Source organism: Artemia sp. Qi Xiang Cuo, chromosome 9, assembly GCF_049724085.1.
Source record: "Artemia sp. Qi Xiang Cuo chromosome 9, ASM4972408v1, whole genome shotgun sequence".
Taxonomy (NCBI): Eukaryota; Metazoa; Arthropoda; class Branchiopoda; order Anostraca; family Artemiidae; genus Artemia; species Artemia sp. Qi Xiang Cuo.
In genome coordinates, this window is record NC_142802.1 from 62922781 (window position 1) to 62939352 (window position 16572).

Genomic DNA, 16572 nt, shown 5'->3' on the forward strand with positions numbered 1-16572 from the left:
TGATGATTTAAGCATCCTAGATGAAATTGTGAGCCAAATGAATGAAGTTTTAGAGGTTTTGCGAGTTCAGGGTGCTAGAATTGGTTTGAAAATTAATGTTAGGAAGACTAAGTCACTAAGGCTAGGAATAAGTGAAGATGAAATGGTGACGTTGGGTAATGAAAAGATTGATCAGGTGGGCAGCTTCACTTACCTTGGTAGTATTATTAGTAAAGATAGTGGGAGTAGTGAAGATGTTAAAAGTAGAATAGCCAAGGCTGAGGGTGTTTTTTCAAAGTTAAAAAAAAGTCTAGAAGAATAGGAAGATAAGTCTGCAAACCAAGATTAGAATATTAGAAGCTACAGTGATGACAGTCGTCAAATATGGCTCTGAAGCATGGGCGTTTCGAAAAGTAGACGAAGATATGCGAGATGCTTTCCACAGAAATTGGTTACGGATTGTTCTGGGTACCTGGCTGACTGACCGTATATCATACAATAGGCTATACGAAAAACGAGGTTCAATACCGCTCTCTATGGCTATAAAGAAAGAAAGGTTGAGGTGGCTAGGGCACGTTGTGCGGATGAAGGATGACAGATTGCCGAAGATTGTTCTTTTTGGCCAACCATCTAGGGCTAAACGGAAAGCAGGTCGTCCCCATCTGGAGTGGGAGGACGTCATAAAGAAAGATTTAAAGGAAATGGGAACTTCGTTGGCGGACGTAAAAAGAGAGGCTTTGAATAGATTGGGGTGGAGGAGGAGCATGTGTAGTTGTGTTGGCCTCAGGTGGCTTGGTGCTGCGGTGAGTTGTTAGCAGTAGTAGCAGTCACCGCAAACTGTTTGATAAACTTGTAGCCTCACCCTGCATAGTATCTTTTTATCAAAAGAAGGCTTTCAAAACAAATAAATCCCCAATGAGCCAAATAGTTAAAATAATTGTCAGCAAGCTAGTTATTCCCGAACTTCCCTCTAGAGAATTGTCTTAAGAGGCCTTTTCACTGCCCGTCTATCTGCCCAAGATATTTCAAAATACGAGTAGAAGTCTTATTTTTGCTGAATTGTCTACGCCAGATGCCGCCCTTCAATTCAAATACGTAGACAAATTTGACGATCTTCTATCTACTTGTCTTCCCGAAAACATCGTTCTCTTAGTTGATTCCGTATCACAGAATATCCTACGCTAAAAAACGTAAAAAGTCTTCTGGCATTGATTGGTTAAGTACTCGTCATGTTCTCTATGGTAGAGAGCTAGTGTTAAACTGTATCACTCTTCACGTGAAGATGATTGTTGTCCGAGAAGTTTTACCTTCTTACATCTCATTGGAAATCTCATCCAGATTACAAAGAAAGGCAAACTTTCCACTTGATGCTTGTCATTCTAACCATAATAGTTGCTATTGCGTTTCACGGGCTTTTAAAACTGCTTTGTTTTACCATCTGAGAACGGTGTGTGGTGTTAACCCTATCAATTCGGATTCCAGCCTCGTGCAACGTCAGTTGCTCCCTCATCTCCGATTCCAACCTCGTATTGGATGTTCTCGTGCAATCTCCGTAATCATGAACGCGTTGATTGATGCTGATGCATCAGGTGAAAATCCCTGGCTAGCAGGTCAAGATGGCGTACAGTGTTTGACTCTCTAATTACGCAACGCTGTGTCGAGCCGCTTTTGGGTAGACCTTCCAATACCAAAGCCCCTCAAGATTTGTACTCAAGTGTGAAATATAACCTGATAACTCACTCGTCATCTAAAACAAAAGGCCCTTAAGTGTTCCACACTGCTTTTCATCATCCATGCTTTTCTGATATGTTTGTTGAAGTTTAGAAGGGTATCCATCAAGGTAGCGGTCCTTCTTCTTCACTATTCTAACAATGGAGTTATCGACGGACAGTCAGTTGCTCCTTCATCTTTCATCCTTGACGGTCTTAATCTGTCACTCAATTGTTATGCAGGCGATATTCTGAATTTAAATCGGACTATCTGGCACATTAGCGAGGTTTAACTACAATCTGAGTAGGTGCAGCTTGGCCTCAAATTAAATACCCTAAAGTGTGAATTTGCTCTTTGTTTAATTGGAGGGAAGCGCCACCAGCTGACATCCCTTTCAAAAACCGCAGGGTCAAGCCAGTTGATCAGAGTACTTATCTTGATCTTCCACGAGGCTTATTGATAGGGCTTACACGACAACTCTTAAAAGCTCACTTGAAATTTTGAAATAAACTATCGTATATATCATTAGTCACGAATATGATTTCCTTCAACCGTCGCAAACTATTTGCAAATTCAGAGTCAAAATTTCGGTTAGTTTTCTTTTGTTTCACGTAGTATCTTCAACGTAATTCTTATCTTGTAAGAGAACGTAACACGAGTAAAAACAAGTTTCTGTGCACGATTCTTGTCTATCGAAAACCGAACCACCTTTAGACATCAATACTATCTCATTACTATGATAAAATTGTGATGTATTTTTGAAGTGTTTAGTTTATTTTTGTTTAATGTCTCGTTCTTTTTTTCATTATTGCCCTATTTTCTTGTATTCTGTATGACAGGTTTTCAAACCTATAAATAAATGAATAACACTATATAGGACAATTTTTGGCCATTTCAAGTTAAATATCGCTCTCTACTTTCATGAAAAAAAAAAATTCTTTTAAATATACAATACTCTCAACAAATGAAGAAAGGACGAGATGAATCAGCTTGGTCAAATAAAGCCTGCAAAAAATTAACTCTAATAACAGATTAGTCTGTTCCGACTGCATAAATACTTGATGCAGAATACGCCAAGGGGTAGTGGCGCGACCTCTGAAACTGGCAAGTGTATAATAGCTATGTGACAGTTTTAAACCGATTGGTTTTATCAAAATGTTCAAAGAAGAAATTACATTTTTAGATTTGATGAGCTTTCTTTGCTCAAATACTGCCATAGAATCAGAAAAAAACCGGTGTGTTAGCTCTACAAAATAGGTTTTTGGAAAGAAAGGGGCATCCAAAGACTTTTTCCCAATAGGCTACAAAATTCACATGTGGATGTAATTAGAAAATTTTTGCCCATGACAGAGCCAAATTATTCCCAAATGTTTCTAAGTTATTACTTTGCTCTTGAGGAGAAGGGGGAGGGATGCCTGGATAATTGTACGCCCTTGGGTAAATATAATAGACATTGAGGCGAAATTAGTGCGCAATGGAGCATCCTCCTTCCTACTTTATCAAACAATAAGACATAATATTCACATCAATATCAATGAGATGTAGCCTAAAAATACGCATTTACTGTAGGCTATATCAAAATAGGATATTCTTTGCTATCTCTATTTGTCCTTTCTTCGATTTCTTTATTTTGTTTTTCTTCCCTGGCGATGTTACTTGTATCGACTTTCCTAATGTAAAATTACAGAACAGTTTAAACCTAGTTAAACGACGACAAACATGAAAAAACATTTTAAGGGTTTTAACTTTTTCAAATTTAATGAATCAAAAATTATTAAGGTTTCTAAGAAATGAATATCAGCATATGTATATTAAACTGACAATACACGTTCATTTGTATTTTTGTCCAGTAAAGTGCAAATTATGTTCTGGTCTTGATAAGGTCTGTGGGTTATCAGCCCTACTCATGTTAATTTTTGTTTGTTTTGACTTTGACTCGGTTATTTATTATAATTTGTGTTAGTTTGGGTTTCATTTATTTATAGATGGTCATATGTGGTAGTTTTAAGCCTGGTAGACTCTTAAAAGGGCACTAGAACTTTTAATTTCTAATTAAACTAGCTCCTTTAAAAGTTTCAATGATATTACTAGCTATGATAGAGCACCGCTGCTTATGATATTACTTATATGCCCTTTGAAAACCTGCATACCTATAGTCATTTCGTTAAATTGAAACACCCCCTAAACGTTCCCTAAAAGTTTTACCTTAATACTCTTAGCGTTATTAGTTATAGTAAACGTAAAATCAGCATTAAAAATATAGATAAATTGTCTTCTGGCTAGTTCAAAATCCGCCACAACTTATCCTGAAAGATCTATTTATAATGTGTGCAGATCCTGAGACATTCTTTTGTCACCCCTTTGACAATTTATATGCTAATAGTTCGTTTTGATTTAGTTTAACATCCGCCTAAATGTCCCTTGAAAGCATCAACTTAATTGGTTAAGCTTCAAATTAAAGCTTAATACCATAAATCGTTCCTAAAGCAAGGCTGATCCGTCCTCTTAACAATCTGTGTGGGCATAGTGTGTTAAGGACTTCAAGCCCTAGACCTGAGGGCTGTAGGGGATTGGACAACCCCAAAGGCATATTTACTGGATTTTTGAACAATGCTGAAGAAAATCAATGTCCCAAATCTTGATTGGATGTTTGTTTTGGAAAATGATAGGTGTGGGGCTGTGGCTGGTTGTCCTCAAATCACTTTTGACTTTTAAAGAGGGAACACTATAACTTTCAATTTTCAATCAAATGAGCCCTATCAAAAGTTTATACAGCCAACCATTTCATAAAAACCTTATATGTCTCCAGGGCATTACTTACATCCCTTGCCCCAGGGCTCTGGTAGGTTGTGTCAGCCCTGGAGCCTTTTTTATAAGATCTATGGAACATTTTTAACAAAATGGATATCTCACTATTTCGATTAGATATGTTTGGGGGAAAAAGGGCGTTGGGAGGAGGGAGCTAGTTGCCGTCCATCACTTTTGACTCTTAAAAGGGAACTTGAACTTCCAATTTCCAATGAAATGAGCCTCCTTTAAAGTTTATCAGACCACCCTTTCCATAAAAACCTTATATGATTTCGGGGCATAGCTTACAACCCTTGCCTCCTGGTTCTGAGGGGTTGTTTCAACCCCGAAGGCCTTTTTATAAGATCTTTAGACTATTTTGAACAAAATGGGTATCTCAAAGTTTCTGTCGGATGCATTTGCGAAAAACAGGACGGGTGGGGGTGGGGGTGGGGTATTGGCTATTTGCCCTCCTATCACTTTTGACTCTTAAAAAGGACACTAAGACTTCTGATCTCCAACTGAATGAGCCACCTCCGAAGTTTATACGACCACCACAGCCATAAAAACTCTTATATGATAATAACGAACAACTAGTAAAACTTATCGTCCTTGCCCCGAGGGCCAGGGGGGGGGGGTGGTCATCCCCGAAGACCTAATTACTAAACCTTTCATCTATGCCGAACAAAATGACTGTCCCAAAATTATAATTTGATGTGTATGGGGAAATAATGGGCTTTGGGGACTTGTTGTCCTCTAATCACTTTTGACTATTTAAAGGAGAACTAGAATTTCCAATTTTTAATCGAATGAGCCTCTTTTGAAGTTTCTACGACATCTCCTTCGATGCGAAATGTCCTGGTCTAAAAAGAAATATAGCATATTGTGCCAAAACCGCTCTTTACTTAGGCAGCGCTATTGCGCTGCCTATGATACCAGACAAATACATTAAAATGATTTGTGCTATGTACGAGAATGACACTGCTGCGGTTAATGTAGGAAATGAGGTTAGCAGCTGGTTTTGTATTAAATCAGGAGTTCAGTACGGTTATGTTCTATCCCCATTTATATATATCTTTTTGATGGACTTTGTCTTAAGCAGTACGGGAAAGCCAATGGGAGGACAGGGAACCAAATGGGGAAGTAAAACTTTCCTCGGCTTAGATACTACTGACGATTTAAGCATCCTAGATAAAAATGTGAGCAAAACGAATGATCTTTTAGATGTTTTTGTAAGTTCAGGGTGCTAGAATAGATTTGAATTTAATGTTAAGAAGAGTAAGTCGCTAAGGCTAGGAATAAGGGAAGAAGAAAAGGTGACGCTGGGTAACGAAAAGATTGATCAGGTGGATAACTTCACTAACTTTGGTAGTATTAATAGTAAAGACGGTGGATCCGGTGAAAATGTTAAAAATAGAATAGCTATTCTATTTCATAAATAAAGGGCCAATGTGCTTTTTCGCAATCAAAAAAAGTTTGGAAGAACAGGAAGGTAAGTCTGTGAACCAAGATTAGAATATTGGAAGCTACAGTAATGACTGTAGTCAAATATGGTTGTGAAAAATGGATGCTCCAAAAAACGGAGGAAGATTTGCTAGATCTTTCCTAGAGAATTGGCCTACAGATTGTTTTGGGTACCCGACTAACTGACTGTATTTCAAACAGTAGGCTCTACAAAAAGTGTGCTTCAATCCCGCTTTCTATGGCTATAGTGAGGGAAAGGTTGAGATAGCTAAGGCACGTTCTGTGGATGAAGGATGACAGATTGCCAAAAATTGTCCTTTTGGGCCAACCAGCTAGGGCTAAATAGAAAGCAAGTCGTCCTTGATTGGGGTAGGAGGATATCGTAAGGAAAAGAAAATGAGAACTTCCTGGGAGGGTGGAAAGAGGAAGGCTTTGAATTGATTTGGATGGAGGAAGAGCGTGCGTAGCTGTGCTGACCTCAGTTTGCTTGGTGGTAGGGTGAGTTGTTGGTAGTAGTGCTAGTAGTTATGTGCATAAAGTTTGTCAAAAGGGCATAACTCAGGAATGACTAAAGGTATTAATTTTGACCTTTCTGTGAATGATGAGGGGGATGATCAATTGGAGAAAAGGCAATATTTGTCCGCTACTACTACCATTACTACTTCTTCTACTATTCCTTCTGCTACTACTACTGCTACTGCTACTACTACTACTCCTACTACTGCTATTACTACTGGTACTACAACTACTACATTTATTAAGACTAAGGATATTGAGGTGAAAACTTGAGGAAATGTTGAGCGTTAATACTTTAAGTTCAGTAAAGTTTAAATTTTGCGCTGGTCTTTATAAGGCATGGGGGGGGGGGGGGGTGTCAGTCCTACTTATCATAGTTTCTGCGCGTTTTGACTTTGACTCGGTTATTTATTGTAATTTTTGTTCGTTTGTGTTTCATTTATTTATGATGGTAATTTGTGGTAGTTTTACGCTGGAAAATCATTGGACTTGTTTTCGGCTCATTTTTGGTTTCTTTGAAAAAACTTCTTTTGTGGATTAAAGTTTGTTTTAACTAATCACACAAATAGTCCAAAACCTAAATTATTTTTGGTGCATTTGAGGTTTTCCAGATAGAATATCCAATTAATTAAGAACTATTATCCAATATGAAATACATAGAGATTTTAGAACATTGAAGGACATTAAAAGACTTCTATATGGGTAGTTAATATAATTCACGGATATTTGTGTTATTATTATTGTAGTTTTTCTGCCAGAGTACTGGAAGGAATTTTGAGCTTTTCATAAGAAAGTATGCTTCTTTTATTTTTGCTTCTTGGATTTAAACATTTTCGGTGAACTGATCTTTAAAATAACTTAAGCTATCAGTTCATACTAGGAGTTTTTGAAGCTTTAACGCACCTGTCAATGCATGATATAAGTCAGTCCTTTTTGTTATTCGTAATAAAAGGAATGCTGTGAAAACCAGTTTGTTACGGCATTTCAAGGAAAATCAAGACGTTTCAGGGATTAAGGTAATGGAGTCATTCAAACACGACATGATACCCCAGAGAAGCAACATTTCAAAGAAGCATCTGCATGTTATATCTTCTTGTAAATGAACATGCAGTTTTTGTCTAAGATCGCATTCTATTTTTTTTCAATATCCTTATTTAATTTTTAAAAAATCAGTAGATATTGTTATTTCTTTTCAAATGAGCCCTCTCCCAACATTTTATGAACACTAGTTTGGTTCTTCTCACCCCTGGGATAAAAGGAAACACATCACTGTTTCCCATGCGAAAAAAATAGTTTACTTTATTTTTCAAGCTGAAGGACTGCATTACTCCTACACTTGGTTTTCAACCGTGGTGGTTCCAATGGTGAGGTTTCGAGAAGTTTCCGGTGATATGTCAAAATACTATAAATTTGTTTTTGCAATAGACCTTTACTATTACGATTAGCCATAATATTCTATATTATTCCTGAATCAGCTTCGATGATTCTTCCTTACTTGACATTTTTTTTTCTTTTTTTAAACGCCTTTTCCGACTTCTAGTTATTACGGGCTGTGGTTTGCTCTTTATCAGGTTGCAGCTGCAGCTGCAACCATAAGAGCGTTTCTAGGGATGATTACACTTTTCATGATTTAACTTATGGTAGACACTCTGGTTCTTGATAATTCTTGAATGGAAAAAGAACACTGTCTTTATTTTCGAAAATTAAAATGGAGATGCTCTCGTATTGATTTTGTCGATTCTATTGATCTTTCTTTTCATTTTTCCTGGTTTTCAGTTGAAAGAATTGTGGACTTAGTGTAAATTAATCTTAAGAAATACTCTTATTCGTAATAGCCTTGATAGGATATACTCCTTTTTTTATAGATATTTGTTATGTTTTCTGAGAAACCTTATCCTTTTTAAAAAAGTATTTCTCATGCTTTTGATAATCCCTATCTCTTGTAGAAAACTAATCAAAAAAGTATCCTTTTCATTCTTCCTATTCAATAGATTTCTAGTTTTCAGCTTGCCTAACTGCAGCTTTATAAATATATTCATATATATATATATATATATATATATATATATATATATATATATATATATATATATATATATATATATATATATATATATATATATATATATATATACACACACACACACACACACACATATATATATATATATATATATATATATATATATATATATATATATATATATATATATATATATATATATATATATATATATATATATATATATATATATATATATATATATATATATATATATATATATATATATATATATATATATATATATATATATATATATATATATATATATATATATATATATATATATATATATATATATATATATATATATATTATATATATATATATATATATATATATATATATATATATATATATATATATGTATATATAAAATTATTTACCTGTATTAGTCTTGCTATTGCAGTAGTCTGTACTAACTTTTTCTAAAGTAAATCTTGGGAGTTGCAAGTTTTTATTTACTTGGACTGGATCTCCATCTCTCCATAGAAAGACTAAATCATCTGTGGTCCACCCGTCTGCAAATGAAAAGGGAGAGAGTAAAAAGAAAATCAAACAAAGGACAACAGTCTTGACGACTTATTTACCTTATACCTAAGATCTTCCTGCGCCTCCAAAGGTGCTTAGGGAATCAAAGAAGTCACCAGTTATCTTTCATCGTCACGGATGCCACAACATCCCCCAATTGGGTTGGAGTGAGGCATAGAGATTTGGGAATTCAGCTTTGTAGCTGACCAAGAATATTTTTAGGGCAGAATCTTCTTCTTGTACTTTGTGGCCGCCATTGGAGGACGACCTTTGTTAGACAAGCCTTGAGCATGCGAATCACATTCCCCATTTATCTCCACTTCTGCCGTTTGACCGCTTCATTATCAGTGGTTGAGACGTCTTCTCTTGTTGTACTGTACAACAGAGACATATCCGAGACGTTCGTTATATTTTTTTTACAGTGTACGTTTAGAACGCGTCTTAAACGCATGTTTTAGAGCGCAAAGAGTTCCTTCTTAAGTTGTTGACCTAAATACCGGGTTTCACAGCCATACCAAAGCATGGAGTTGTATTGTTGATGACTTATTTTATTTTCTAGCTGTGGCCAGGATACGGGTTGGAATTTAGGCCAAGAAATGGGGTGTAATTTCTTGCACTAGCACATTGTCTATGCTATACAGTTATTATCATGTAATATATACCAGAATCTTGATAAATATGAGTTCCTGCATAGAAAAAGACAGAGTTTACTTGTCAAAATGTGATCAGTAAAAAAAATGTGTTGTTTGCTTAATTAAAAGTCAACTCTTACGCGTACGACTTCAGACCCTAAGCTAAGACTTTAGATTGGGTGTGCAAAATGGTTACTAATAGAAAATAGTCTAACTGTAAAATTAAAATAAAAGCGAGGTGGCAACCGCTGCTCAAACCTCTATTTTGAGTAAAACATCATTCTCACTATTTTGGACCATTTTCCTAAACAAATGACTCGCCCACCTTTATTTTCAGAAACTGGGCCTCTGTTCTTAATTTTAAAAAACTATTCTCATGAAACTTCGATTTTTTTGTAAATGAACATTATATTTCTTACTTTTCCCAACCAGCTTATTCAATTTTGATGCTGTTTTGCTTCCAGATAGAACCATAACGTATTTTTTTAAATAGACATAGTTATTTTGGCTATAAGTTTAGCCACTAGGAACTTAAAATGCTCTGAATAATCAGGCATAGGCATAGGAAAGCAGGGACAAGTAAACAAAATATACAATTCATAGGAGGAAATTTATGATTTAACAGGCAAAATTAATTCAGATGTGATATTTATGTCATTGTTGGCAATTTCATTTAACATTTTAGTCGGTAATTACATAGTAAGCATAAGTAACAAGGTGGGCAATCACTAGAAAAAGAAGATTTCCCTTTCAAGGAGCTTTTCTATTATGATAACCACTGCTGTGGAAATTGCATCCCAGCTCCCACCCCCAATGAGGCCAGATACATATAGATATCTAGCCTAGGCCTATATACAATAAATTGCTGATTTTTATTCAAATTGGATTTATTATACAGACATTGGAACACTGCCTACTATTGCCTACTAGCCTACAAACAAACTAATTAGCTATATAAAATATCAAAAAGCAGTTTTATAGAAAGTAGATAAAAAAAATAATTGCCCTGGGCCACTATTTAATTACATATTCAAATTTAGAATTAATACACTATATCTAGATATTCCATACTCCAAAAATGGAAACATTTCGAATAAGCCGCAACTCTCAAATTACACATAATCTACTGGCGTGGACACACTGTGGCAATAGGAGGACAGACTTCAAGCAACAAGGAAGAAAGTAACTATTGAAATTCAGCACTAATTCAATCTTACTAATACAAATACCAATCATAATCAACTATGAATTTTGTTTTTGATATTTCGAAGGGATAAATTTAAGCACATAAATGAAACTTACAGAAATCAATTGAAATATCAACTCTTGAAAATCTTTGAAAGTTTTACATGCTTAGATAAGTTAAATTTTTCAGAAACATTAACATAAGTATGTTCACAGAGTAACTAGAAATGTTATTGAATGGAGAATCAATTGGTGTTTCTTCCTATCTGATTCTCGTCCTATAAGCAAAATTAACCAGTGGTTTCATGCTTCATTTCCACCTCTACTATTTAATTATTTGCTAAGATTCTGATTTAAATAACCCACATCAACATGAATATCACCTCTGGTTCAACCCTTCCTAATGAATTAACACATTACTCCTAGATATTCAGTGTTCTGGTCTATGTGCCTACTTATTCAGAGCATTCCGAGTACGAGATGGCTAAGAAACTACTGCTAATACTACTAACATCTCACCACAGCACCAAGCCGCTTGAGGCCAACACAGCTACGCACACTCCTCCTCCAGCTCAATCTATTCAGAGCCTCCTTCTTAATACCCTCCCAGGAAGTTCTCATTCCCTTAAATCATACTACATTTTCCTTAAATTAAACCATACTATAATTCTGTCTAAATTCAATTTACCATTGAAGAACACCAAAAATTGGCGAAATAGAGTTAGAAAAGATATTTTTATTTACCCCTCACCCCCCCCCCCCAAAATAGCTTTATACAATATATAAAATTAGCTGATTTAACGAATTTGCCAATATTTGGACTTTTCAAGCTCCAAATGGCCAAATTTAGAGTCAAATTTGATATATCTATAAAAAAACAACGCGTTTTTTTTTCCTGGGAGCAGGGTTCTTTTGAAAAATCTAAAACCTGACAGAAAAAAGCAAGAAAACTTTTTGGGGGAAAAATCTCCCCCCCCCAATAAACAAATATACACTTCTTTGTGATCAGATGCTCAAAATCGTGGATGAAACCAGTATATTAAATGAACGTAACTCTATGCTTTAATTCTATAAGGGAGGATTATTAATTGTCAATAATATTTATTATTGTAAATTATTTAATTATAGTATAATATTATTAAATATGATATTTTATTATTATTATAGTCTTTGTATAATATAGCTTTGGCTGAACAATGGATAAAAAGTGAGAAACAAAAAACGTGCCAGTGAGTATTACTTGATAGCTCATTTATCGAGCTTTATTTATCTGCACCGAGTCCCCATCTCTCCACAAAGTAAGAAGGACGGCTGGGAAAAGAAAATTAGAAACAGGAAACAGTATTGAGGAAGAAACAGATACAGGAGTCCATTTTATTCCTATTTCAAATAAAATAGTAATCTAGCGAGAGGAAATTACACTGACTAGGAAACTTTAGAAGTACAAATGTTTAAACCACTTCTGAAGATAAATAAGTTAATGTCAAAGGATAAAATGTTGCTACTGCCAATTCTTGTGTGTTCTGGTGTGCAGGGGAAATATGTAAAGTTTAGTTAATAGCATGTGTTTTGACCTAGACAATTAACATAAAAAAATAAAATTATTTTAAAAGAATTTTCAGAATAATGTAATATAAAATCAAAATTCTGTCGACATTCAAAAAAGAAAAAAAGGGAGAAAAGAATATAGAAGGAAATTTTTTCTTGATAATATAAAAGATAGTATGGAAGCTTGATAAAGAAAAGAATAATATAGAACGATACAATATAGAAGGATATTTTTCTTATAAAAAGAGAAGAAAAGCATAGATCTCTGCTATTTATTTTGAAATGTCACCACTTTATAAGCCATCGTAATTAAATTTCAAATATTTGAGATTAAAAAAAAAGTCAAAATTCTTTCTTAGAGCTGGAAATGACACAGTTTCATGGATCTTAATAAAAGGTTTCGTAATATCTTTGCTAGATAACTGGTTTTATTTTTACACTCAGTATCCATCTCAAGCTTTGAACTCAGAAGACTTAAAATGCCAGAAAAAATAAATATTAGCCCACTCAAAGGTGCTCACACTTTTAACTTAGCTAATAAAAGAGGCCTTTTCCAAGAGAATCATTTCTGATAGCTGGAAATGATATTCTATCTTGGATCTTAATATAGAATTTCGTAATATCTTTACTAGGCAACGTCTTTTATTTTTAAACTCAGTGACCATCTCAAGCTTTGAACTCAGAAGAAATGAAATGCCAGAAAAAATAAGTATCAGCCCACTCATAGGTACTCACACTTTTAACTTATAGTTTATGTAAGAGGCATTTTCCAAGAGAATCATTTCTGACAGCTGGAAACGATATTCTATCTGGGATCTTAATATGGAGTTTCGTAATATCTTAACTAGGTAACGTCTTTTATTTTGACCCTCAGCAACCATCTCAAGCCTTGAACATAGCCAGAAGGACTTAAAATCAGGCTGTTTATAGTTGTTTATAGTTCTGTTTAGAAATTCACTCTTGAAATTTCCCCAAGGATCTTGAACGTCAATTTTAGGGTAAGTCCAGGAACAGTATGAGCTTATTTACAGTCCTAGAAAACGTGCCCCCAATAAAGTTTAAGTACTATTCAGTAAATGTTGTATGCTATAATTATTAATGGTTTGCATCCAGGATCTGGTTCAGCTTAATTCTTTTTCAAACAAGGTGCAGTTTGCTTTCCATTCTCCTAAAATAATTACGTTACGATGGGCTGGATGAAAGAGGGGGTATTTAGAGAGACAAATAGCCCACTCTGTGGCTTTGTTAATCAAAGTTAAAAATTTTTGCAAGAATTTGCTTAAAACGAGATGCAACATATATACGTTTGCGCTAAAAAGTTGAGAGGGAGCAAGGTCAGGAGTGTTGGGGGGGGGGGCTAGGGACCCACCTAAGTTATTTAATTGGAACGATTTGAATTTCTTATGGGATTCCCTTTCAGTGAAGACAATATATGCCTTCCTGTTTGCCACAAAATGGGCATTGAGAAGAAGGGACCGGACGACCAATGGACTCAATTTGCACCCCCAATGATACTCATTTTGAGCCATTGTATGATTACTAATGAAAAAATGTGTCAAATTCATCCCTTTCAGCTAAAGTGTTGGTGACGATGGCATAGGGACAGGTATTGAAGAGGCCATTGGCCCAGTTTGGTCGTCTAGTCATACAGATTCAAAATCCTTGTAGGGTTCCCCTTCAGGCATGGTCCAACTTACCTACAAGGGACTCGTTGCTTACTTTGAGAATTTTTGATTTTAGCCTGACTTTAATTTGAAGTTTATGTCTGCTTTGCTCGTCTGCTTAAACGGAGCCTTTCGCTCCGAAACAGAGGCATCAGCGCCAAAGCTCTGGCATTGTCTGTAGGAAAGAGTCATAGACCTTGAATGTATTATTTTTTCCTAGAGTCACTTCATAAGGGAGGGGTGGGAGGAGCTCTAAAAAAGTTAGAAGGGGCTCCTTCCATTGGAAATTGAAAGTTAATGGTGCCCTTTCTAAGAGTAATAAGAGATCGAAGGACGAACAGTCCCCCTCCCTTGTTCTTCTTTCTAACCGGCCCCCATACCCACTATTCAGTCAAAGTTTTAAGCTTGCCATTCTAATCAAATATTTAAGATATCCAATAAATATGCCTCCAGGGATGGCATGAACCCCAAAGGCCCAGGTACAAGGGCCGTAAAAGATAAATTGGCAACTGTTTGAACATATATTTTATAATGATAAAAGGGGCTTACACAATATCTCAGGAATGGATAAGGGTATTAAACTGAGACTTACAGGGATTTTTTTGGGGGGTGGGGTGGGATGGGGAATGTAATTAAATTAAAAGAATCTATGTATGTCCAGGCTCTAAAAAAAGACCGCATCTACAATTACTCTGAAACGACTAAATGTATTGAGTTAAAAATAATAAGGAATGCGGAGAGGGATGTTGGCATAGTTCTAGTTACACTATATGCATCCAGGTTATTAAAATCTCTAATATCTCTTGGATGGCAAAGGGTATTGCGTTGATACTTTCGGGCAATGTCTAAGGGGGATATAGAACAAAAGAAGTGTCTGCGAAATCTCAGGAGCAGCTAGGTATATTAAGTTCGAACTTTCAGAGAATATTCGGGCAGGAATATTGAAGTAAACGAAAAGGCACTATGTGCGTCCAAGTTGTCAAAAAGGCGTATCTACAATACATCAGGAATAGCTAAGGTTTTCAAGTTGGAATGCTCAGGAATGCTCAAGGAGATCCTGAACTCGATCAAGACAGCTTGTGCATCCAGGTTATCAAAAAGGCGTATCTGTGATATATCAGGAACACCCAAAGGTAAAATGTTGAAACTCTGAGAGAGTGTTAAGGGAATGGTTGAACTAAATGAATTGGCACTATGTGCATTTAGTTTGCCAAAAGGGCGTAAGTAGGGTAAGAAGTACCATTTCTACCAGACATATAGCAAATACCATGTTATTCTAGCAGACGTATAGGAAAACATTTCTACGAGACGTATAGCCAAACAGGTTTTTCTGGTAGTTAATTCTAATCTAGAGGTCAATACATCTTTCAAAGAGGAACGAGTACGCAATACCGGTACTAGTGTGATTGATTTTTTGGCCAATTGCCTTTAGTCAAGACTAGTTTTTTTAGGAAAGTGTCGTTGCTAAAGCTAACTCTCATTGGAAAAAAGGGGTATAAAGCTTTTTGTTTTTGATAAGAATTGCACACTGAATGTATCGTTTGACGTGGACATTTTTTATGAGCCAATCAGAGGTTGTTTAACACACGATAACTTCTTTCGCGGTTGGGGTTTGAATAAAAGAAACGGTTATGTTATTTGCCTACGTGTATAGGAATTCCCATGTTATTTGCTTGCGTGAATAGGAATCCAAATGTTATATTCTATAATGCCTATTAAAAAACTTGTTATATGATTGCATGTATAGGAATTACAATGTTATTTGCTTGTATGTATAGGAATTCCGATGTTATTTGCTTGCTTGTATAGGTATTCCCTTGTTATTTGCTTGCATGTATAGGAATTCCCATGTTATTTGGTTGCGTGTATAGTAATACCCTTGTTAATTGCTTGCTTGTATAGGACTTCCCATGTTATTTGCTTGCATGGATAGTAATTACCTTGTTATTTGCTTGCATGTATAGGAATTCCCATGTTATTTGCTTGCGTGTATAGGAATTCCCATGTTATTTGCTTGCCTGTATAGGAATTCCCATGTTATTTTCTTGCATGTATAGGAATTCCCATGTTATTTGCGTGCATGTAGAGTTAGTCCCTAGTAATGTGCTTGCGTGCATAGTAATTAACATGTTATTTTCTTGCTTGTATAGTAATTCCTATGGTATTTGCTTGCGTGTATAGGATTTCCCATGTTATTTGCTTGCTTTTATAGGAATTCCCTTGTTGTTTGCTTGCATGTATAGGAATTCCCAAGTTATTTGCTTGCGTGTATAGGAATTCCCTTGTTATTTGCTTGCATGTATAGGAAGTCCCATGTTATTTGCTTTCTTGTATAGGACTTCCCATGTTATTTGCTTGCATGTATAGGAATTCCCAGGTTATTTACTTGCGTGTATAGGAATTCCCATGTTATTTGCTTGCATGTATAGGAAATCCCAGGTTATTTGTTTTCATTTATAGGTATTGCCAAGTTATTTTGCTTGCGTGTATAGGA

At 35.4% G+C, this 16572-nt stretch overlaps 1 protein-coding gene across 1 annotated transcript in view; it reads right to left on the reverse strand.

The window, feature by feature from the left end:
• GluClalpha (glycine receptor alpha 1) overlaps window positions 1-16572 on the reverse strand; it is a 204368-nt gene that overhangs the window by 19402 nt on the left and 168394 nt on the right. Inside the window, exon 5 of the mRNA XM_089095053.1 lies at window positions 8905-9039. Within this exon, the coding sequence (XP_088951179.1) occupies window positions 8905-9039 (135 nt within the window). The remainder of the gene's footprint in view (window positions 1-8904; window positions 9040-16572) is intronic.